We start from the raw sequence: 23,708 nt of genomic DNA on the forward strand, positions 1-23,708 counted from the left end.
ATGGTTTTCTTAATTTACAGCTTCCATTGGATTTCTTTTGCCTTCAGGATTAAATCTAAATATTTTATTATGACCTATATCTGACCCCAACATTTTTCTTCAGTTCTATCCTCCAAAATGGCAGGCCTGCACTACAACTTCTCACTGTCCCTTGGAGACAGTGGGTCTTCCACAATTCTGCTCAAATCATTCCTGCTCCTTAGTATGTCTTCTACATTTTCCATTGTCTGGTTAATCTTATTCATTGGTCATGATTAGATTGAAAGGTTTACCTTCCCAGTGACACTCACCTGACATCCAAAGCACGATTTATTATTTGTTGTTTTGCAATCACTGAGCTTGTTAGCATCTCTGTACTAGCTTCTGCTCATTCCTTCACTCAAATATACTTTTTAATCCTTAGAACTGGACAAACAATATTCTTTGAACATCTCTGTGAATGAGTGTTGAGCCCTGGGGCTACAAGGTTACTAAGATGGCTGTGGTCCCCAATTGCATTGACTTGTAACTAATCCTTAGGTGATTGTCTTCCTGGCTGGACTCTGAAATTACAGAGGGTAGGAATATCTGCCTTATTTTATATTTGTTCAGTAGTGCTTAGACATCTGGCTCAAACAAGATGAGGAAGAAATACTCATTGGCTTTTCATGTTTTCTGGATGGAGAACATAGATCAGCTTTATAAAATCTCATATCTTAGTGAATTAACCAATGCCACCTACAATCCTGGCTTTTAAACCTGGAACAGTTAGTTGAGATAACCATGGTTGCTGACTTTGAGACATTATGGAATCTAATGACCTTTTGGTCTAAGCCTCTTTATGCCTTTAGTGTGTACATGTCAGACCCAGTGATGGGCACTTTGGCTCAGCACCATGGAAGTCTTTTCCCAGAGAGGAAGCACAATCTCTGATTAAAGGCCCTTAGCAAGCGGGGGACAGGGCACAGCTGGGGTTTGAATCCGGCTAAATCCCATCAGATTGAAAATCAAGAAGCTGGTGCTTTTGAAGATTATAAATCTGGAAAGCTGTGGAGACGAGGGGCTGGGAGTCCCTGCTCAGAGCAGGTAGTGCTGCTTTTCTTTGGCTGTTGGTGCTGCTTCCTCTGGCTGAAGCTTCCCAAATGGCTTTAAAGATGGACACTTGAAGGGATAAGATTTTAATCTTGGGCACCTACCCCTGCTCCTCCCCCTTTGGAAAAGAGAAGCAATTAAAGTCTTGGAGAAGACATAATTGAGGCTATAGATTGTCATGGAAATGAGGAGGACTTGAAATAGAATGACAGAAACTCTTGTTCCATGGCTCCATGTTTTTCTGAAAGGCATAAGTACAACTTCAAATATAAGAACAGTTTGAACCTGGCAAGTCTTTTAGCTTCCTGTTACCGATGACTTTAAAATAGGTTTTTATTGATTTTAGAAAGGAAGGAAAGGAAAGGGAGATGATAGAGATAGAAATAGAGATAGAGATAGAGATAGAGACAGAGATAGAAACAGAGATGGAGATAGAGATGGAGATGGAGATAGAGATGGAGATCAATGATGAGAATTATTGATTGGCTGCCTCCTACTAGGGATAGAGCCTGAAACCCAGGCATGTGCCCTGATCAGGAATCAAACCATGACCTCCTGGTTCATAGGTTGAGGCTCAACCACTGAGGCCCACTGGCCGGGCTGTTACCAGTGACTTTAGATTACAAGGTTCTGCCTCATGTGATTTTCCTTGGCTTTGTGATATATGTCCTGGTTGATAAAGCCATGCTTTAGCATTTATTGTGGTTGTTTCTCTGTTCTTGGCCACAAGCTGACTCACTGATGCCATTGCCAAAATGAAGACATTCAAGAGGGCAGGGGAAGTCTCTCCTTCCGCAGGCAGTTCTGTGGCTGCTGGAGCCGCATGTACCTCCAGCTGTCCCCTGAGCAGACTGTCTTTGCCGAATATTTCATCCATGGCTCTGAGCTCATTATTGCTGTAAGTGTTTGCTCTTGGATTCGTGCTTCACGCATTTTATTTACATGCTTTATTTTCCATTTTATGAACAAATCGATAACTAGGCTTATTCTTTATCGCACTGGATTAGTTTTATTTATTCCGTTTGAATTTGATTAAAAAGCTGTCAAACATAAGTCTACATTTTTATCCGAAGTCTATATTCACAAAGCTGGGTCTGAAATGTGTTCAGCTAGAACATACTTTTCAAAAGAAAACAATGTTTGCTACATTCTAGACAGTTACTCTTTTGTTTATCTATGACAAGGGAAACTAACCATCAAATGGAGAAAGCAATCCAAGTCTAGTCAAGTAATCCTTAAGGCATTTGAAAAAAATGTCTTCTAAAAAAGTTTCTTTTCCCAAGATTGATTTAATGTAATTCACCAATAAAGCATCCTCAGAAGCATAATAAAAATCCTATTCGATACATAAAATGACATAGCCAGGGAAAATAAGGATATACAGTTTGATGAAGCTTCAAAATGGATGCTAACATTAAAAATGAGCAGTCATGCAATTCCTGTATAATATAAAGACCACAATTGCAGGGCACTAATTTTGTCTCTAATTTATAAGACAGTATGTTTATGGGACTGCAAATAGTATATATAAAGAGCATATCCAATGGCAAATGTTTTGAACTGTCATTTTTCTTCAGAAAAAAATTCCATTCAACAAGAACTTATACTTACATCCCACTCCTTAGCACCAAGGATAATCAGACTACATTTACACATACAAAAATGTTCTTGAGAGATGTAATATGTCTATTTTTATTAAGAACCTGACCTCCTTTGCTCTATTTAAAAATTATTAATTTCTGCCTCCCCTCATCTTTTGGTTTTTCTCACATATAAGTAGGAGTGTGGGAGCGTGCGTGAAGCAGCCAGGTAAGGAGAAGGGCCACCTGTGCCATGTAGATACTCTCAACCTCACTTACTCACTCACTCACTCACATATCTACACACACAGAACCACACACCCAATGCCTGGGAGCAGCATTAAAATGACTTATTTGGATATGTGTTATACTCTCTATAAGAGCACTGACGGGGTTAATGCAGAACACATATAGGCAAATATTGTCAACTATTTTATTCAAATGTTTGGAACTTAAACACAAAATCATCATTAAGTTTTCACAAAATGAGGCATCTGTTGCTTGAAAGGAAAAAAATATTTCAGAAATATGTTTACAGAAATGTAACAATATTAGGCATCGAGACAGATGTGAACATATTCAGTAACTTGTCTTGTCTGTCAGTCTTCCTCCGAGCTAAAGATCTTCTTGTACTCGCTCAGCATGAGCTCCGCTATCTGGTTCTGGTAGACCATGTGTACCGCCATGTTCCCCGTCTCATTCTCAGCTCGCAGAAGGGTGGGTCCAAACACAATCCCTAAGCTCTGGGTGGACATGAGGTTCTTGGAGGCTTTGGCCACTATCCTGTGAAGAGAGAGATAAGGGAAGAGAGAAAAAAATTCCATTGGAGTTTGAAGTAAAATTGTAGCTACTTTTGAATGATAAAGTTTAGTGTTTTTGAATTCTTTTTTTTTAAATTAAATTTCAGTTTAAAGAAGGAAAGTAAGGGTGCTGACTGGCTTTGGCAAAACAGGGAATGCAACATAAGCAAAAATTTTTTACTTTGCAGAAAAATGATGTCAACCACAACTAATTTAAAAAAATATATATTTTATTGATTTTTTGCAGAGAGGAAGTGAGAGGGATAGAGCGTTAGAAACATCCATCAGAGAGAGATATCTATCAGCTGCCTCCTGCATGACCCCTACTGGGGATGTGTCCACAACCAATGTACATGCCTTGACCAGAATCGAACCTGGGACCCTTGAGTCCACAGGCCTACGCTCTATCCACTGAGCCAAACTGGTTTCAGCCAATCACAACTCTTTTATCTTTTACTCTTTATGCTTTACTGTATGGAAACAGGACTGATGACTTTTGGGGAAAGAATTCATTGCCATGTACAACTTTTTATCCCCTTGGTACCTAGCCATTGTGGGTGCTCTATGAATGTTTGTGAAATAAACATGTGAATAAATTAGACAATAAAAATTACTCTGGATATTTAGTAGGATTCAGCCTTTGAAGGGTTTAGAGTCAGTGGGCCTACGTAGGCCCCAGTCAGAGGAGGCAGGAAGCCTTCTCAATTTCCATCCTTTCACAAACCTACATCTCTAAGGTACCACTTCTGGGACCTAAAGGCTATGCCTTCTCTCTCTTGAGAAAGATTGAGAAGGACCAAAGCTATCCATTTGTGACTCCCCACTGCACAAGATCATGGTGAACAAAATGTCCTTGATCTGGTCAATATCAGTAATAACCAAGTATTACTCTAAGCAATTTTATTATCTCATTTAATTCTCACAACAATTCCATGAGGTAGCTTGTATTATTAAGCCCATTTTACAAATGAGGCCAAGAGTGATGAAGTGTCTGATGTCACAGGGACCTGAGGTTCAAATCCAGATAGCCTGGTTCCAGTGCACGTGGAAACTTCATCACCGTGGTGTGGTGCTAAAGAAGCCTATGCTTAATAAATGCGCTGATCTTTCACTTTGCCAACCTCCACATGATTATCAGATAATTCCATAAGAGGGTCTGAAGTTTAATTCTTCACTATAGTATTGTGATGGACAGGTTGGTCACAACAGATTTACTGTGGGCAAAATGACCCTTAAATTTGGACTGAATATTCAAGACATCTTGCCTCCGTTTTTTAAATGGAGAGCATTTGTACTTGAGAGAACTGTTGGCCATGGCTACATATCTGGAAGAGATTACCATACTTTTATTGTATAGTGAATTATAGGGGACTTCAAGTTTAAAGTTTCCTTTGGAGTATAAGAAACTATGCTACATATGAGTGAGATCATGTCATATTTGTCTTTTTCTGACTGGCTTATTTCACTTAGCATAATACTCTCCAGGTCTATCCTTGTTGTCTCAGAGGAAAGAGAAGAGGGAAGAGATTAACCAAATACTTTATATGCATATGCATAATCTATAGACACAGACAATAGTGTGGTGAAGGCCTGGGGATGGGACTGGAATGGGGAGGAGGATACCAATGCTGGGGGGGAGGGGGGGGAGAAAGGGACATCTGTAATACTTTCAACTATAAAGAAAATGTGCCACATTGCTACTACATTTACCAAAAGTCAGTACAGTAGAATGATTTCAACATCCTCATACTTTGAAGTAGGGGCAAATAGAGTAGTCCTTTGCTTCCCTATAACACACATATTCACCTTGATTTAAGAACTAGCTTAAGCCTCTCCTAGACCTCTTTATTATACAGTTATTAATAAGATTCACTGTGAAGAAAAACAGGTTTTTTCTTTTGGTTATAAAGTAATATCATTTTATGATACCAATTCCTTCAGTGACTCTACTGTGCGTGCACACACACACACACACACACACACACGACAACATATACACACACTCACACATACAAATTGTTAAAGGTAAATATGGAAAGAGATAACATAACTAATCAATCAATTAGTTAGGTAAAAGTTGCTGTACCAACATTGCTTTTTTGTAGAAAGGTCAAACTTTCTTAGGTTGGAATTGTTTCTTAAGTTGGGAAAATCAATTTACTTGTAATAACTTAGAAAAATCAAATGAATTTAAGGAAAAATAAGAAATTATGGATGTGTATTATGTAAAATATAAGCTATCCTGCTCATTCACTGTTACAAAATGTGTGCTTGCTTGTGGGTGTATAATATATAAATATCAACTATCTAGTAGTTGGTGCAATGAGAAATTAATCAATCTTTAGGTTAGAAAGATGCTAATTGTGAAGATTAATTTGGGGAGGAAGTTAACAACTATTAAACTATATGATTCATATAGTAGGCAATATACTGTATATATTCTCAAATTAATGTTTAGATTAGATTAGATTCTCTTTCTAATAGACAATGGAAATAGACATGGGGGATGTTTAAGAAAATGTATTAATGCTATTATTATAAACTTCATTATCCAACTGTGAACTTAACTACTTTCCACCTCAATAGACTCTTAAGTAATGAAGTGGTTGATTTAGGACCACATAGGAAGTCAACCACTGTTTCAAAAGTAGGTGGAATTCTATCCTACAAAATTATTTAAACCTTAGTTTTGGGTGTATTTTTTTTCTCACATCAATGGATATAATAATTCTATTCTCATTGTGGGGATCAGCTTAGCACTGCAAGCACCATTATTTCTAAAGATTTCTACTGGTAAAACATATATAGAGAAGAAACAGAGGCTATTGAAAGAAATAAAAGCACTGCATGACAAAAATAAATTCAATTTAGTATCTAAGATGGAAAACAGTCAAATAGAGTAAGTTGTATTTCTAGTTGCTTAAAATAAAGTTGGGTTGTATTATTTGGGGGGGGGAGTCTGATTTAGAAACCAAATACTAGGGGTTTGGCAATACCTCCAGGACAGCTTTCATGAAAGTGAGTTCTGCAAAACACCATTTCTGTGATAGATTTCATAAAAATAGCACTCCAGAGTAAAATAAGTTTGAAGGAAGCTTTGTGCCATTTTTCCTTTTTCTTAAAAATTCATACTGCATAATAAAGGCTCCGACAAGTCCTGCAGAACCTATCTTTGTTTACCTTTGTGTGACTCCTGTGTTCCCTAATTTGCTTGAATGTTGTAGATTCTCCCCAGCGACAAGGAGGAGACATACAAAGAAAAAAATGTTGCTCTAGTTGCTTTGCTAAGGGCCTATTAAATAAGTCTGAAAAGACTATGGATTTTACCCCCTTCTATGGCACCCTGGCTTCAGAACTATGGAGTAGCTAACTCAAAGAGGTCAGATTCTGGCGGGCGCTCTCTGGAGAGTTCCAGCCCTCTGGCAGGGCTTAGATTTCAGTAGGCCTTAGACTCCATGACAGTGTTCTAAATTCTGAGCTGCAATTTAACTTGATTTTAGCAAAGAACTAAAAGACACTCCCCTACTGTGACCAAAAAAATCCAAGACGCAAAAGAACACATTTGAGGGAGAAAAGTGAGGGCAAAGACAGGTCTGAGAGATGAACATACAGTGAAATACAGTGAATTGATGGATGGGTAAAAAGGTGCAAAAACAGTTGGACTTTAGATCAATATTTGGAAATTCTTCTACATGTTTGTTTACTTACCACTCATTAACTCCTAAGATATCCTTAGAGCAAAGATACCTGATTCTAAACAACATGAATAGCTCAAAGTTTAGTGCCTGTGAACACTAGACTAATAGGAAAAAGACCCCAAAGTACAACTCTTGAAAGGGGCTATTTATTAATACTGTTTAGTTTAAAATAGCCTGACAAAAATAATTATGATTTTATGAATTTGTTCATGAAATAGCACTTGATATATATTCATTGTAAAAGACTTCTTATACCGCTAAGTAAAATTCAAGTTTATAAAATCTTGAAGTGGATAAGAATTCATTTTTCTGGCAAGAGCTTAAAAGGATGATATACAGTTTATAGCATAAAAAGGAGAGGAAATGCCAGAGCTACTTTTTGCAGAGTCCAAATGGAAGGAGCAATGATCCATCAATTTAAGATTATTTTAGAAACAATCTATAATCCAGTGCTACAGATGTTGGACCCCAGACAAAAAAATCCTTGCAGCCTTATGTTTTTCCAAGAGTGAGCTGAATGACTAACTCAAAGAAATTTCTTGGTTGCTTAAAATTACAGCCAAATGACTCAAACTGAAAGAGAGCTGTACTAGAAAACTCAGAATCAATGCTGAATTAAGAAGAATTAAACATTTAATAATAGTCCCGCTCTAAACAGATATATGGATGCAAACTTTCTTTTAAGTTTGTGCTTTGCTTTTACCATTAACAACTTGCAAAGGAAGTTGGAAGCCACATAATTGCCTACAGGACAACTCTCAAGTTATTGGAAGTGTATTAAAGTGCTCCCTGCCCTTTCTCTGCAATGCTGGGATTGTCCAACACACGTAACTTGAAGGTTCTTTAACTTGAATGGGGAAAGTGTGGTGATAAATGTACTCCTACCATCAGGTCACTAGCCACTGTATGTGAAATGCTGATTGTGACTTTGACCATTTAAGTGAAAAGGGCTGTTAAAAAGAAAATAATTTTTCAATGTGCTCAACTTATTTTTCTTATGTGCTATAGCTACTTTGGGGGCAATTCACACTAACAATATGCTTGCTTATCTTCAATGTACACAAGCTATACCGCTGTATACACTGGAGATCTATATCTATATCATCTCTATCTCTATCTCTATCTCTATCTCTATCTCTATCTATCTCTATCTCTATATCTATATCATCTATATCTATATCTATCTATATCTATATCTATATCTAAATCTATATCTATATCTATATCTATATCTATATCTATATCTATATCTATATCTATCTATATACAGTGGTATAGCTTGTGTACATATAGCTTGTGCACCGGGCCCCTAGTATGTAAGTGTATGTGTGTGTGTGTGTGTATATATGTATATATACATATACACACACACGCGCGCACGCGCGCACATATATCTATATCTGTATCTATACCTATACCTATACCTATACCTATACCTATACCTATACCTATACCTATACCTATATCTATATCTATATCTATCTATATTTATCTACACTAGGGGCCTGGTGCATGAAATTCTTGCACTGGGGGTGGGGGATCCCTCAGCCCAACCTGCACCCTCTCACATACTGGGAGCCCTCAGAGGATATCCTACTGACAGTTTAGGCCCACACCCAATGGGGAGCGAGCCTAAGCCGCAGTCTGGCCTCCCTTTGTGGGAGGCAACCAGGCTGATCAGGGGAAGGCTCCAGCCCCATCACCCCGCTGTTGCAGCCACTGCCAGTCACCACAGCCACCAAGGTGTTTTCATTAACATGAACTCCAGTTCCTTCACCAAGAAAAAATGACAACTTTCTTTAGGCATTTTCAAGATGTGTCTTTCATAGGATATGCATTTCTTTCTTTTTTTTTTTTTATCCTCACCTGAGGATATGTTTTCATTGACTTTTAGAGAATGTGGAAGAGAAAGGGAAAGACAGAGAGAAACATCAAAGTGAGAGGAACACTTTGATTGGTTGCCTCCTACATGAGTCCTGATCTGGGCCCCAGTTAGGGAGGAGCCTGTAACCTAGGTACATGCCCTTGATCAGAATCAAACCCAGACCCTGCTGTCTGCAGGCTGAGGGATTATCCACTGAGTCAAATTGGCTAGGGCATTTCTAAGATATGACATTTCTTAGCCCTCCAGCAGCAGATCTTCATTTTTTTCTCCAGAAGTGTTGGTGGTAAAACCCTAGATCATCTTTTTGAATTCTTATACCCAAGTTGCTAAGAATATTACCAGTGTCATACAGAAGCTTAGCCAATGTGCAGTCAGAAAAGGTGTTTCCTCTATAATTTACACCAATCGAGGCTGGGCCCTGCCCAGGCCTAAAGCCTCTGGCCGAAGCTTTAGGCCTGGGCAGGGCCCCTCCAACTCCCTCTGATCACCGGCTCCGCCCCTGCCCAGGCCTGCCCAGGCCGAAAGCCTCTTGGGCAGGAGCAAACCCCCAGCTCCCTGAGATCAATGGCTGGGGGTCTGCTCCTGCCCAGGTTGAAAGCAGATCTGCATCTTCCTGCCCAGGTGATTGATCTCAGGAGTCTGCTCGTGCATCAGGCAAAAAGCAACCCCAGCTCCCTGATTGATGGCAGGTCTCCTCCTGCCCAGGCCTTACCTCACAGTGACCTGGGTGCCAGGCTGTTCCTGGGACCCAGGCCCTGGGCACTTAGGCAAATTAACCACTATCTTTTGAGTTAGTTTGCATAGTAACTGATTGGCTATAAGCATAGTGAAGGTATGGTCAATTTACATATTTGTCTATTATTAGGTAAAATATACTAGAGTCCCAAGGTCATCCGGAAGGACTTCTGGGCTAATTAGAATATTATGCTTTTAATATATATATTAGCAGGAATTCCACTTTCTCCCTTAAAGTTATGGCTCTATGTCAGAAAAATGTTCAAATATTGTCAAAGCAGAAGAGTGCAATCACCAATGATTTCACATTGAACACGTGTTTCAAAGTGGTCATTCATTGGTAATTCAGCCCTTGGTATATGCTAATTTTTAAATAAAATGGTTTAAATTAATTGTAAAATCTTTCCATTTAGATCTATATGTCTTATTATTATTAATTTTCTAAACAAGTTAACAACTATCCTCTGAAACAGGAATTATTGTTATATTTGTACATTTTTGCTTTTCAATAATCTTTAAAGCCAAGTATATATAATTCTCTCAAAGCACATTATGGAAAAGAAGCTTTATATGGCAATTGCATATTCATAGCTGACATGGCCTTATTCTTTATATTTATTAAGTACCCTCTCTCTTTGCACATATTTCAATGTAGAAGATTGAACATTTTCAATTATTCACTTGTTTCATATTTTTATTGATTAGACATTATAGGGAGCTTCTAAAAGTGTCTTTTAAAGCCATATTCAAAATATCTAATAAGATAGAAGGAATGATAAAGTAATAAGAATGAATAGCCTATGGATTTCAAAATGAATTATTTCCAGTTGGAATATATATTCTATAATGTGACAACAACCTCTGATAAAGTGGGTTATTACAGCCAAATCCCTTAAATAGTAGATAATATCATAAAGAAACACTAAGAATTACTATTATTTGCTGAATATCTATTATGTGCCAATCACTATGCTTCAACTACTTCACAATTTTGAAAGACAGATTTAAAAGTCAACTTTAATTTCTTTTTTTTATTATATTCAATTCAAGAGGATTTTAAAATTGATTTTAGAGAGAGGGAGAGGAGGAGTAGAGGGAGAGAGGTAGGAGAGGCTGTGGGGAAACTTATGGGCCTTGGTATGGATTTGGGATTTAATTCTAAAGACGATGTGAATCCATTCTTGGCTTTTGTCCAGAAGAATGACATTGCCAGGATTTAGGTGTTATAAATATATAAATAAAGACTTTACTTACAAAAGTATTTGAAAAAAATCCTTTCTATATAATTCTGTATCAAGTATTTTTTCACTTTTATCTTGTTTATGTAATATTTATTATTTACTCATTATCTTATACGGGACCTAATGGGTTGCACCTTATGACTTCTTAATTTAAGTGAAATTGATATATTAAAAAAAATTCTTTCCATTTTCTCTTCCTCCACATTTTGGAGCATTTTCCTAGACAGTGTTTCCCAACCAAGGGCAATTTGGCAATTGCTGCAGACATTTGCCATTGTCATGCCTGGGTGGGGGGTTGCTGCTGTCATCTATAGGGTAGAAGCAATGGATGCTGCTTGCATTCTAGGATGCATAGGACAGTCTCCCACAGCAAGGACTAGCCAGCACAAAATGTCAGTAGTGCTGCTGTTGAAAAACCCTGTGGTTAGGATAAAATAATAGAAATGTAACAACTGGATCAATGGTGCCCAGACCTCACTGCTCAGGAGTACAACCTGGAAGCCATGTTGAAACACAATTGCTGGGCTCTGTCCCCAGAACTCTGATTCAGCAAGTCAGGGAGGTACTTGAGGATCTGCATTCCTCACATGTCCCAGATGATGATGCTGTTGGCCTGGGACCTCATGGAGAACTCATGCTAGGTTATTAAGTTATGTCTCTTCTATTCTTAAAATATGACAGCATGAGATATGTTAACACATTGCACTGCAAGGACCATGTGATCCTGTTATCATTATCATCATTTGGTATTATTCTTTTAAAAATAATTGTTAATTTTTTAGGGAAAAAATGGTCTGTCATTCTTTGGATTTAGGATTATTTTGAAGTTAAGAAATGGAAGAAAAGAAAAAAAAAAGTGTGCATATGGATGTGCATAGTTGTTCATACCTTCTGCCCCTTTCCTATTGAGTGTGTATCACATTGTTTGTGTAACCATTTAGTTATTTTGTACTAGAGGCCCAATGCACAAAATTCATGTAAGAATAGGCCTTCCTTCCCCCAGCTACCAGCACCAGCTTCCCTCTGGCACCTGGGACCCAGGCTTCCCTCACAGCCCCAGCTTCATTTGGAAGGACATCAGGTCTAAATAGCACATTACGCTTTTATTATTATAGATTATTATAGACTAGGAGCCCAGCACACGATTCAAAATGATGTGGTGCCACTTACTCTCTTGTCACCAGTCAGGCCCTGCTTTACTCCTCAGGCACTGCAGCAGCCGTGGTCACTGCCAGTCTGGTCCTGCCTCTCTCTGTGGCCCTTGAAGCAGCTTCCAGCTGCTGCTGACCAGGCCCTCTCCCAATGCGGGCACAGAGGCCCCTGCCACCCAGCCTCCAACATTGCATGCTCAATCTCCTCCTGACCAGGTGACCCCTTACGGGCACATGTGTCAAACACAAGGCCCGCGGGCCAAATCCGTCCCGCCAGGCCTTGCAATGTGGCTCGCACCGCGCTGTCATCACTGCACTCCGCTGCGTTTCCATAACAATGACAGTTTATGACTGTTCAGTAAACCATTCGGCCCACGATTTAGGCTGGATTTTAGATTTTGGCCCCTTCTCTGATTGAGTTCGACACCCCTACGTACGGCATCCCAGTTAATTAGCATATTTCCTAATACATTTGTGCATGGGGGGGTATGTGTATCCCTCAGCCCAGCCTGCACCCTTTCCAGTCTGGGATCCTTCTCACAACCCAGGACTGCTGACTCCCAACTGCTCACCTGCCTGCCTTCCTGATTGCCCTTAACCACTTCTGCCTACCAGCCTGATAATCCCCTAACTGCCCCCTGCCAGCCTGATCACCCTTAACTGCCCTCCCCTGTTGGCATGGCCATCCCTAACTGCCCTTCCCTGCATTCCTGATTGCCCCCAACTGGCTTCCCCTGCAGGCTTGGTCCCTCCCAGCTGTTCTCCCCTGTAGGCTATTTGTGGTGGCCATCTTGTGGCCACATGGGGGCAGCCATCTTTGACCACATTGGGTGGCCATCTTGTGTGTTGGAGTTTTGGTCAATTTGCATATTACTCTTTTATTAGATTAGATGATAAAACTAATATATAATCTTTGAAAAAAATGTACCTAACAGGAGTATGTAGAATAAAAAAGTAAACTCCTCTCATTTCCCATTAAAACTCCTTCACGTTAACTGTAATTAACAGATGGGTGTGCCTTCTGGATGTTTCCCTATCTATCTATTCATCTACCTATCTTCTTACATATTTTTTCCTTCTAAAAACTGAGATAAAAAGTACATTAAATGCTACTTCCCCTTTAAGTATATATTGTGGGCATTTTTCCAAGTCCGTATATATAAAAATACCTCATCCTTTAAAAAAAGTTGTTACATTTTGTAGTATAGAAATACCTTAATTTATTTAACCATTGTCTTGCTGGTGGACTTTTTTATTGCTTCTAATTCTTTGCTATTACAGACAATACTACAATGAATATCTTACACATGTAGGTTTTTGAATTTTTATGTATTAAGAAGCATGACATTTCATTCTTTTTGTTGTACTTATATTCTCTCAGGGATTTTTTTCCCTTAATTTTATTTATTTAAATGTTTATGTGGTCAGATCTAGCACTGTTTCTTTGAGAAATTCCATTTTGGTTTTGTTATTATAGAATTCATCCTTTTAGAGAGATCAGGTAAATATCAATGCTTTCTCCTAGTTTTTCTTTAATGATTTCATTTTCACATCTTCTAATTCATCTTAAATATATCTTATTGTGTGAAATGTGATGGTAATCTAAATTAATTTTCCTCAAAAGCTAGCTAATATCACCATAAGATTTGTTTAGAGATGAACCATGCCACATCCTCATGCAGTTTTCTACACTTACAGACACACACACCAGATACATCATATTCTGTTGATAATTATGTGTGTATTCTAAACTAGTACCTCGCTGTTTAAATCACTGTAACTTTGATATATATATATATATATATATATATATATATATATATATATATATATATTAGGGATATTCTTCCTACCATTTTGTTTTTCTTTTTCAGGCGTGCAAGAAAATTTTCAGATGAACAAAATAAGCCTAAAGAAAGATTGAATAACTTGATCAAAGCCACATAGTAAATGACCAAATAACTAAGGGGTAAGGGCATGTGCTGGGAAGTGGGGGAGACTGGGGGGAGGTCAATGGGGAGAAAAGGAGACATATTACTACTATTTGAAATACTTTAAACAATAAAAAAATAAAATTTAATTAAAAAAATCTTTGTACTTTAAATTAAAAGCTCTCTAATTGTGAGGCTGGAGGCCTGAGAAAGACTTGGAAGGGAAGCAAGTCAGAGAGGCAGCAAGCAATCTTAGGTAACATATTTTAATTACCTAATTCACATCCAAGTATGTATTTACAAAGATGAGAAGGGTGTTCAGGTGGAAGAAAAACTCAATTAATATGTATTATCTCTTTCTCCAGATTCACACAAGGTTTTAAACTTCTGGAAGCATTTATTTCTCATTGTGATTGGAATTGCATTATTGGTGAGATAGACTGAAAATTTCAGCGATGGGTTTCCTTATGCATTTTCTTCCAAGCTTTGACATAGTTTTAGCCATCCACATTTGACCATGTCAGCAGGAAAAAGAGTTTTGGATTTTATTCCCTGAGCTCTGCTGATCTACCAGTATTACAGATAATATCAACAGGGAGAGCACTCCCTCCATTTAGGGGAGTGAGGTTAGAAAATATATGATATATTGGGAATATTTTTTAGAAAGCAAAAAATATAAAACTGTCATTATTCTCTACCCAAAATTTGTTCAATAGGGCAGTTAAAAAACTGGTAGGTGCCATTTGATTCAGAATATTGGGGGTTGTGCATGGATTAGCATTAATTAGGCCAAATAGAATAAGGCACCTAATTATAAAATACTAGAGGCTGAGGCACAAAATTCCTGCAAGGGTCTCAGCACTAGCAGCCCAGGCTACATCTGGAAGGTCATCCAGTCTAATTAGCAAATTATGCTTTTATTATTATTATAGGTTAGTAGAAAATATAGAACTTAAATATATGCCTGATGGTGTTAGATAAATCTAAAAGGAACACTATCAATATGTAAAGTCAGAATCCATCAACCTTTCTTTTATTTTCCTTTTTTTACATAGGTAAAGAAAACAGCTATTTCACATCCTATTAAGGGCACCTACATCAAATCTTTAGCAGCTACTTGAAAATTGTCTTTTTGTTTAAAAGATTCCCAAATAGGTAAAAGAGAATCAGTAGCAATTTGGGTATTGTCATTTAATTGTCCATGCTTAATCTTACTTTCTGATACTTCTTACAGTGACTTGACATTAAGGGAGACTGCTTGGCTAGATCCACAGCCCTGGTAGTGTGTGTGCAGAAGGCAATCAATTGATGTGTCTCTCTGACATCGACCTTTCTCTCTCTGTGTCTCTCCCTCTCTCTTCCATTCTCTCTAAAAATTAATGGTAAATGTCATGGGTGAGGATTAACGAGAGAGAAAAAGAGAAAGAGAGAGAGAGAGAGAGAGAGAGAGAGAGAGAGAGAGAGAGAGAGAGAGAGAGAGAGGGAAGAGAGAAGAGAGAAGAGAGAAGAGAGAAGAGAGAAGAGAGAAGAGAGAAGAGAGAAAGAGAGGGAGAGACTGTGTAACAGGAGAGCCTCCAAATGAATGCACTCAGTGGAGTGATGAGCTACTCAGTAGTGGAGAAAAGGGACCTAAGGAGTTTGACTTGGAAGAAAGAATAGTTAGGGAGGCTATGACGACTGAATGCAAAACAAACCAAAGCAAAACAAAAACAAAAAAACATGATATGGAAGAAAAGCTAAACTGTGCTCTTGTAAATCCAGTTCCTAGGAGTAGCCCAGAGATCTAATTCACCTCCTTATCAAGTATTTTGTGTTGAAAATAGACTAGGCTGCTACAAAGAATTCATATTTATTATAGAAAGTTTAAAAAATTCAGACAAATAAAAAAGGAAAAGGAAATACTACTAATTCTTGGTTGCTATAGATTTTTCTAAATGTACTCTAGAAAAGTACAGGGAGCATCCATCAAGGTTATGAAATATTTTATACATAAAAAGACCATGAATTTCTCATCAGAAGGCATTCAGAAATGTCTAAGATTCCTGTGTTGGATGGTAGTGAAATGACATTTAAAATGTCATTAGAGCTCCCAGATTAATAATGAAAGAGTGCACATTCTGAGAAAGTCAAACTATTGAGATAAGGTGAAATAATGTATATTTGCTGAGGTTTCTTCCCTACTCTTCCTTGTACTCTTGTGCTTCTTGCCTTTCCCCAAGATTCAGTTAGCAGCATTCCCCCACCCCCCACCTCAGTGGATATATTAGAGTAGAAAAGCAGGTAAAGTACTTTGTACTTTGCAAATGAGGACATTTGAATTGAAAAGAACTGTACCTTTGAGTTTCAAAACCTTAAGTGTCTAAGAAGTCAGAGTTGCAGCTCTGACCTAACCAATAGATTGGAAGGTAGGTGAAGAGACAGGCTACCCTGCTGCCAGACAAAAGAAAGATTTCCTTGAGATGTAGGAAGAAGAGAGCTTAGGTTCTGGTGAGGTCACACAGAAGTGCTAAATCTCTAGCCCTTTCTATCCCTCTTCCCAAAGATACAGGCTGTTAGAAGTTTTGAGGATTCTGAGGTTACACAGATCCATATTCTTTTCCTTGGGAAAAACCTAGGGATATAGCAAGAATCCAGAATTCCTCTGTCCAATATATCAGAATCTCTATAATAAAGAGCCAGGGCTTAACGACCAATCTCGACCAAGTCAGTGCTGGGTCACCATGGCCACCCAGTGCTGACTACTGCAGCTGCAGACCCTGTGACTCAGCAGTGTCTGCTGAGTGGGCTTTGAATCAGGCCTGTAAAGAGACCTGAAGAAAAAAGCAGGGGCTGATCTGTAGTGTCTGAGGCAGCTTTTGACCAGCATGTGCCTCTCTCTTTCCCTCAGAGACTAGCCAGCAGCCCTGCATCCATTTCTCTCCAGGCCTCCACCAGGGCTGCTGATCAGCCCTGCCTTTTTGATCAGGCCCTGTTGATAGGCCCAGAGACACTTACTGGCAGAGAAACCGGCCAATCAGAACACCAATCTGATAGTCCTGCAGTCAGTACTGGGCTGCCATGGGGACTCGACCACTGACTATGATGGCTGCTGAAAGGGCAGGGCGGGGCGAGGATGAGCTCCCAACTCCGCCCTGTAGGGCGGAGTTATCCCTAGCCCTCAAAACCCCTGGACCGGAAGAAATTCGCTCTCTTCCGCCATGCTGCCGGCATGAGTGGGGGAGCACATGCTAGCATGGTGAAGGCTCTCTTGCTTATTGCATCGGACTTGGCTCCCTGGTGGTCCTTGGGGATCACGAAGTCTGGGCATAACAGATGGGGGATTCGTCCGGGATCCCCCGGACCATTAGGGAAAACCCGGTCCGGAGAGTCTGACTGGCCGCGGTAGGTGTGTGTGTGTGTCTGTGTTTTTGTGTGCGCGCTCTGGAGGGAAGTAAAACCCCTTGTGGAATTGGTGCCCGAAAACGCCTGGTGGACGCACCATGAAGGCCACGGGCAGGAGGATCAGAAGACGTTCTGACCTCCCGGGAGGGCCCGAGAGGGACCCTCATATGGGGAGAGGAATGGCGTGAGCCGTTGCCTCACCTGCGGAAAGTGAGCCTTTCCCAGGTCTGAGTTTGGTATCTGTGGGCGACATGGCGCCCCAGGATGGAGCCGGCGAAGTGTGGCCGGCATGGTGGTTCGGGGCCCCCTGGCGGCGTTGGGTCGGAGGGGGGGCTCCCGCGGGGCTCAGTCTGCGCGTTGGAGCGCGGCTGGGCAGTGGTGGCCTCGCTCGGGGAGCAGGCACCTGGGTTAATTTGCTGGCTGCCTGGGAAGTGGAGCCGGGAAGCCGCTGGGGTGACCCGCGCTTTCTCCTCGGGGGCTGCCTGAGTAGTGTGGCTGGGGTGGCCAAAGCAGCCTCGCCCCAGGGGCCTGGGCCATAGGGGCCTGGGCCAGCGTAGAGACATTGGTCCCTGGAGACATCAGGTACCGGAGAAGAGCTCAAGGGCAAATCTCTGTGCTCAGTAAAGAGAAAAGGCCAGTTCAAAACGAGTGCGCATAGTTTTGGGCTGTGCTTAAAAACACTTTTCTAGGTACAGAATAAATTTTAAAAGTGGTGGAGATAAATTAAAACTGGTTTCCCAAGTCATTGTAAGCAGCTCTTGAAATTCCCCGCCATGAGGCGGAAACTAGATGGTAATGGTAACAAGTTTACGTGAATGGTGGTGAATGGCCGTTAATGGCTGAGAGTCTTCAGGTAAAGAATGTGTTCATTTGCATTTGTATGCTGCTCCAGCTTCAGGAGTGGCAGGTAATTGGTGGTGAAGCAGCCCACAATGGTTAGTCTTCCTTGTCATTGGTATCAGCTAAGCAGAGTCATATAGCTACTTAAGTATGAATTATGATTGACCTATGATTTTCTGACATTGTCTTAAATCCTAGTAAACTGCCTCTGGTGTGAAGAGGTCTAGGGGAGGCCGGAGAGCGCAAGACTATTAGCTCTCCTACAAAGAGATTATTCAGAGCTTTGTTTGAACTTCAGAAAAAAAAAACTGTATGATTAGATCTGTTGCTGAAACTTTACCCTAAATAGGATATATTAAAAATGTAATGTTATTAATCTAAGAAATGCCAAATTTATTTGACTTGCCAGCTTTAAAAGTTCAAAATATAAGTTGAATTAGAAAAAGTTAATTGCAGTAACTAGATGCCTAGAATATGGCAGGCTAAACTGTATTATATATGTTAAGAATAAGCAATAATGATCAAAGATCTCAAAGATTGATTTATTCTCATTTGTCAGATGAAAAAGTATGTAATGCTTACACTTAAAAATTATTTTAAGTCAGTGATGCAGTATTTTTTAAAGTCAATTTTTCTAAAGTAATGTTTAATGTAACATATGAAACTTTTATATTTGATTTGTTTTGTTTTGCTTTTCTCATATGCCATTGTTGTTGAATTTGGGCTTGTACCTGCATCTTGTATTTTGTTTAAACTTTGGGAATAATTTTTGGTTTCAGTCATGTATATCTACTTTATAGATTTAAGTAGACTTCATCACAAAGATTTATAATTTATTTAAAATTATATTAAAACAATGTGAAAACAATTATTTGTATGATTAACCCCCTGAGACTGCTTGGACAATTTTCACCGATGTTCTGCAGTGGGAAGTAGAAGGGCTTAGAAATGTAGATAAATCTATATCTATAGAGAAAATGTAGCATTTTACATTTCAGGTGGCTGTTAGAGGCCTGGGAACAGGTACTGGACCTGCTCCCTCCTCCCTTGCCTTTTAAAATTTGAGGCATGGTTATGTATTTTTGGAAGATAAGATTTTTATAGAAATTATAAAGAATATGTCCTGACAGGTTAGCTAGGAGAGGCAAGCCTTTTAGTTTCCTGATGGGCATGGGGGCACCCTATTTAGTCTTGAGAGAGCCAATAGGACCCGTACATCAGCCCAGGAAGCCACCGGACAAACTGCCTGTTTTCCTTGGACATCAAGAAGGACTGTGGTCCTCGGAAGGAACACGTACTGGGGGAATGCAGCTGTTGAACTGGTCCAAAGTGGAACAACGGATCTTTGAGGAGCTAAAGAAGGCTCTCATCTCAGCAGCTGCCCTAGCCTTGCCGGACGACGCGGAGCCCTTCCACCCCTACGTGAGTGAGATAAAAGACATTGCCAAAGGGGTTCTCACTCAGACTCTAGGTCCCTGGAAGAGACCTGTTGCCTATCTGTCTAAGAGACTAGACCCTGTGGCAGCCACAGCATTGTTGGTGAAGGAGGCAGATAAGTGGACTCTGGACCAGGAGCTAACCTGGATGGGCCAGGCTTTTCTCCTGGACCAGCCCTGTGTCCAGATTCAGAAAACTCTGGCCATCAACCCTGCCAGCCTGCTTCCAGATGATGATGATGGAACCCATTCATGACTGCACAGAGGTAACAGACGACAAGGTACTGTTCACGGATGGGAGCAGTTATGTTCAGGATGGGACCTGATATGCAGGGGCAGTGGTAGTCACCTTGGACCACACCATTTGGGCACAGTTCCAGAACTTTTGGCCTTAATCCAGGCCCTTTGATAGAGACACTGTGCCATCCACAAAGAAAAGAGGGGTACCAACTGCAGCCAGAAGGAATTGGCTGACCAGAAGCAAGCCCCTGAAAGACCAGATGGTTGATGGACCCTCCAGATGACAAGACTGTTGGTCCCAGAGGCTCTAGGTCAGAGGTGCCCGGTGACACCAGATTAAGTGTCACCAAGACTTCTGAACTTCTGTGAGGCAGAGTTGCTAGAAGTACTGTCTGTGCACAGGTAAATGCTAAGCAAGGTAAGGGGATCCCCCCTGGGAATTCAGGTCCCAGGGAACCTCCCCAGGAGAGCATTGGTAGGTGGATTTCAGAGATTAAACCACCAGCATTAAGGTCTAGTTTTTATAGACACTTCAGATTAGGTTGAGGTATACCCCACTATCAGATAACAGCCCTCCCCTTGGTAGCTAAGGTATCTCATAGCTCTAGCCTTAGGACAGGCGAGACTCTTGAAAAGGGGGTTTAACTAAATGTGTCTTAGATTCGGTGAAAATTGGACCAACCCCCTGTCCTTTGCCCTCTTGAGGGCCAGGTGTACCCCTTATTGGGACAAGTTTCCCCTTTTTGGGAGGGGATCATGTATGGTAACCATTTCCTTGCTCAAGTCCTTACAGGCTCTGCAGTTTGCTTGTTCCAGATGCACTGCCAGTGCCCACCGCAGACCCTGTAGCCCTGGAACTCAATGTGGGTAAAGAAATTTGCTGCCCAAGGACTCAAAGGGATGCTGCACTGTTATCCTGAGCACGCCCACTGCGGTTGAAGTAGATGGCACCCAGACCTGACTACATGACTCCCAGCTCCTGCATGGCCTGGATCCTGGCAACTACAGGCCAGGAGGAGAACTGATGCCTGCAGGAGGGGAACTGGACTTCAGTGAGGACAATACTGATGGGAACTGTGGTACTAAGGGTCTTGATAACTGTATTTGTTGTTTATGCTGAAAGGAAGTAGGCTGCTGAGTCAATGATTTGACTAGGCACATTAGACAAGGGGGGAATGAAAGGGCAGGGCGGGGCGAGGATGAGCTCCCAACTCCGCCCTGTAGGGCGGAGTTATCCCTAGCCCTCAAAACCCCTGGACCGGAAGAAATTCGCTCTCTTCCGCCATGCTGCCGGCATGAGTGGGGGAGCACATGCTAGCATGGTGAAGGCTCTCTTGCTTATTGCATCGGACTTGGCTCCCTGGTGGTCCTTGGGGATCACGAAGTCTGGGCATAACAGCTGCAAGCCTGGTGACCCAGCAGTGACTACTGAGGGGGCTTTGAATCAGGTTTGGAAAGGACCTTAAGAGAGAAGCAGGGGCTGATCTGTAGCATCTGAGGCAGCTTTTGACCATACTTTATGCTCAATTGAGCATACTTTATGCTCAACTTGCCTCTATCTTTCCCTCACAGACTAGCCAGCAGCCCTGCATTCATTTCTCTCCAGGCCTCCACCAAGGCTGCTGATCAACCCTTCCTTTCTGATCAGGCCCTGTTGATTGGCCCAGAGATGCTTACTGGCATAGAAACTGGCCAATCAGAACCAAATCTGGGTCAACAGTGAGGAGCAAATGGCTCATAGGAGGCGACAGAGATTTTGATACTGACTAGCATAGAAACTGACCAATTAGAAAAAATGTGGATCAACTGTGAGGAGCCAATAGCTGCCTAGGAGGGGGAGCTTTTGACACTGACTGGCATAGAAACTCTGCAAAATTGGCCAGCAGAGGAGGGCAGTTGGGGGTGAGATCAGGCTGGCAGGGGAGGGCAGTTGGGGGCAACCAGGCCAGAAAGGTTAGGGCAGTTGAGGGTGAGATCAGACCAGCAGGGGAGGACAGTTAGGGACAAGATCAAGTCAGCAGGGGAGGGCCGTTGGGGGTAAGATCAGGCCAGCAAGGGAGGGCAGTTAGGGGTGATCAGGCAAGCAGAGGCAGTTAGGAGTGACCAGGCAGGCAGACAAGTGAGGGGTTAGGAGACAGCAGTCTTAGATTGTGAGAGGGATGTAAGACTGCAGGTTTAGGCCCGATCAGGATCAGGCCTAAACCTGCAGTTGGCCATCCCCCAAGAGATCCCCAACTGGAGAGAGTGCCAGGCTGCAGTGAGGGAACCACCCCCTCCATGAATTTAGTGCACTGGCTGGGCCACTAATCATATATAATAAAGAGGTAATATGCAAATTGAACATCACTCCAACACACAAGATGGCCACCCCCATGTGGACACAAAAAGGCTGGCAGGGGAGGGACCAGGCCTGCAAGGAAGGGCAGTTGCGGATGATCAGGCCTGCAGAGAAGGGCAGTTAGGGCTGACCAGGCAGACAGAGGAGGGCAGTTAGGGAGGGCAGTTGGGGGTAACCAGGCTGGAAGGGGAGGGCAGTTAGGGGTAACCAGGCCAGCAGTAGAGAGCAGTTAGGGACAACTGGGCCAGCAGGGGAGCAGTTAGGCTTTGATCAGGCTGTCAGGGGAATGGTTGGGGGATGATTAGATGGGCAAGCAGAAGCAGTTAGGGGCAATCAGGCAGACAAGCAGGTGAGCAGTTGGGAGCCCGCAGTTCTGGATTGTGAGAGGGATGTCCGACTGCCCATTTAGGCCCAGGATCTGGACTAAATGGGGAGACGGACATCCCTGGAGGGGTCCCAGATTGGAGAGGGCACAGGATGGGCTGAGGGACACCCCCACATCTGTGTACAAATTTTGTGCACAGTGCCTCTAGTACGGTAGTTAAATAAGAATTACCACATGGCTTATTGAGGCAAAGGTGGTGTTAAGATAGCTTTACAGAGTTCTTCCTGAACAGAGACTGAAACTCAGACCTGGGATTGGAAGTTGGGATGTTGACAGAAAACCAGAGGGAATGAAGACCAGCTTGAACAGGTGACACGAGCCAGATACTTTCTACCCTACTCATCTGCTTTATTAACTTTCTTCAGTAGAAAGTAAACATCTTAAGCACCAGGACTTTATTTATTTTTGTTTAGTGCAGTATCCCTACATGAAGATTAGTGTTTGGCTCATAGCACTAGGTGCTCAATAAATATTTATTGAAATACTGGAAATTGATGCTCTTGCTGTCCTACCAAATTCTTAGACTGCATGGAGGTCTTCAGAACTAAAAATAGACCAGGAAAATGTCCACAAGACACCCTGAATTGATTAGACTGAACTGATTTAGGTGAGTGGGCCTTCGCAGAGAAATTAGTTTTTATTATGGTGCAATAATTGTGTTTCTTGCACACCTGAGTTTCAGACCTGCTCTGAGATAATAAGAACAGGAAGGCAGAGGTGAAGATAGCTGATGTTTCCTGAGAGTTTGTTTGGGGCCTATAACCATGCAGGGTGCCTTTCCCGTGTACTATTTGACAATGAGTTTCCAACATGTACTTAATTAGAACAAAACTAGTAAGAGGAGTTTAGAATAGGATGCAATTTTTATCTGCTTTATACTATAGATGGTTGAAGTTAAAGAAAATGATACCATTTTTCTTGGTTATTTAAAATATGACCATCAAATTCTATTTTAGGTAAAATGCTCAATGTATCTGCAGAAATCCAGACACTTTG

The 23,708-nt window shown here is 41.3% G+C and overlaps 1 protein-coding gene across 1 annotated transcript in view; it reads right to left on the bottom strand.

Moving 5' to 3' along the window:
* Positions 1-3,070: 3,070 nt before the first annotated feature.
* Positions 3,071-23,708, bottom strand: part of ARHGAP15 (Rho GTPase activating protein 15) — a 622,919-nt gene continuing 602,281 nt past the window's right edge. The window contains exon 14 of the mRNA XM_036422005.2: positions 3,071-3,434. Coding sequence (XP_036277898.1) covers positions 3,251-3,434 — 184 coding nt within the window. The 3' untranslated portion in view covers positions 3,071-3,250. The remainder of the gene's footprint in view (positions 3,435-23,708) is intronic.

Source organism: Pipistrellus kuhlii, unplaced genomic scaffold (genome assembly GCF_014108245.1).
Source record: "Pipistrellus kuhlii isolate mPipKuh1 unplaced genomic scaffold, mPipKuh1.p scaffold_m20_p_7, whole genome shotgun sequence".
Taxonomy (NCBI): Eukaryota; Metazoa; Chordata; class Mammalia; order Chiroptera; family Vespertilionidae; genus Pipistrellus; species Pipistrellus kuhlii.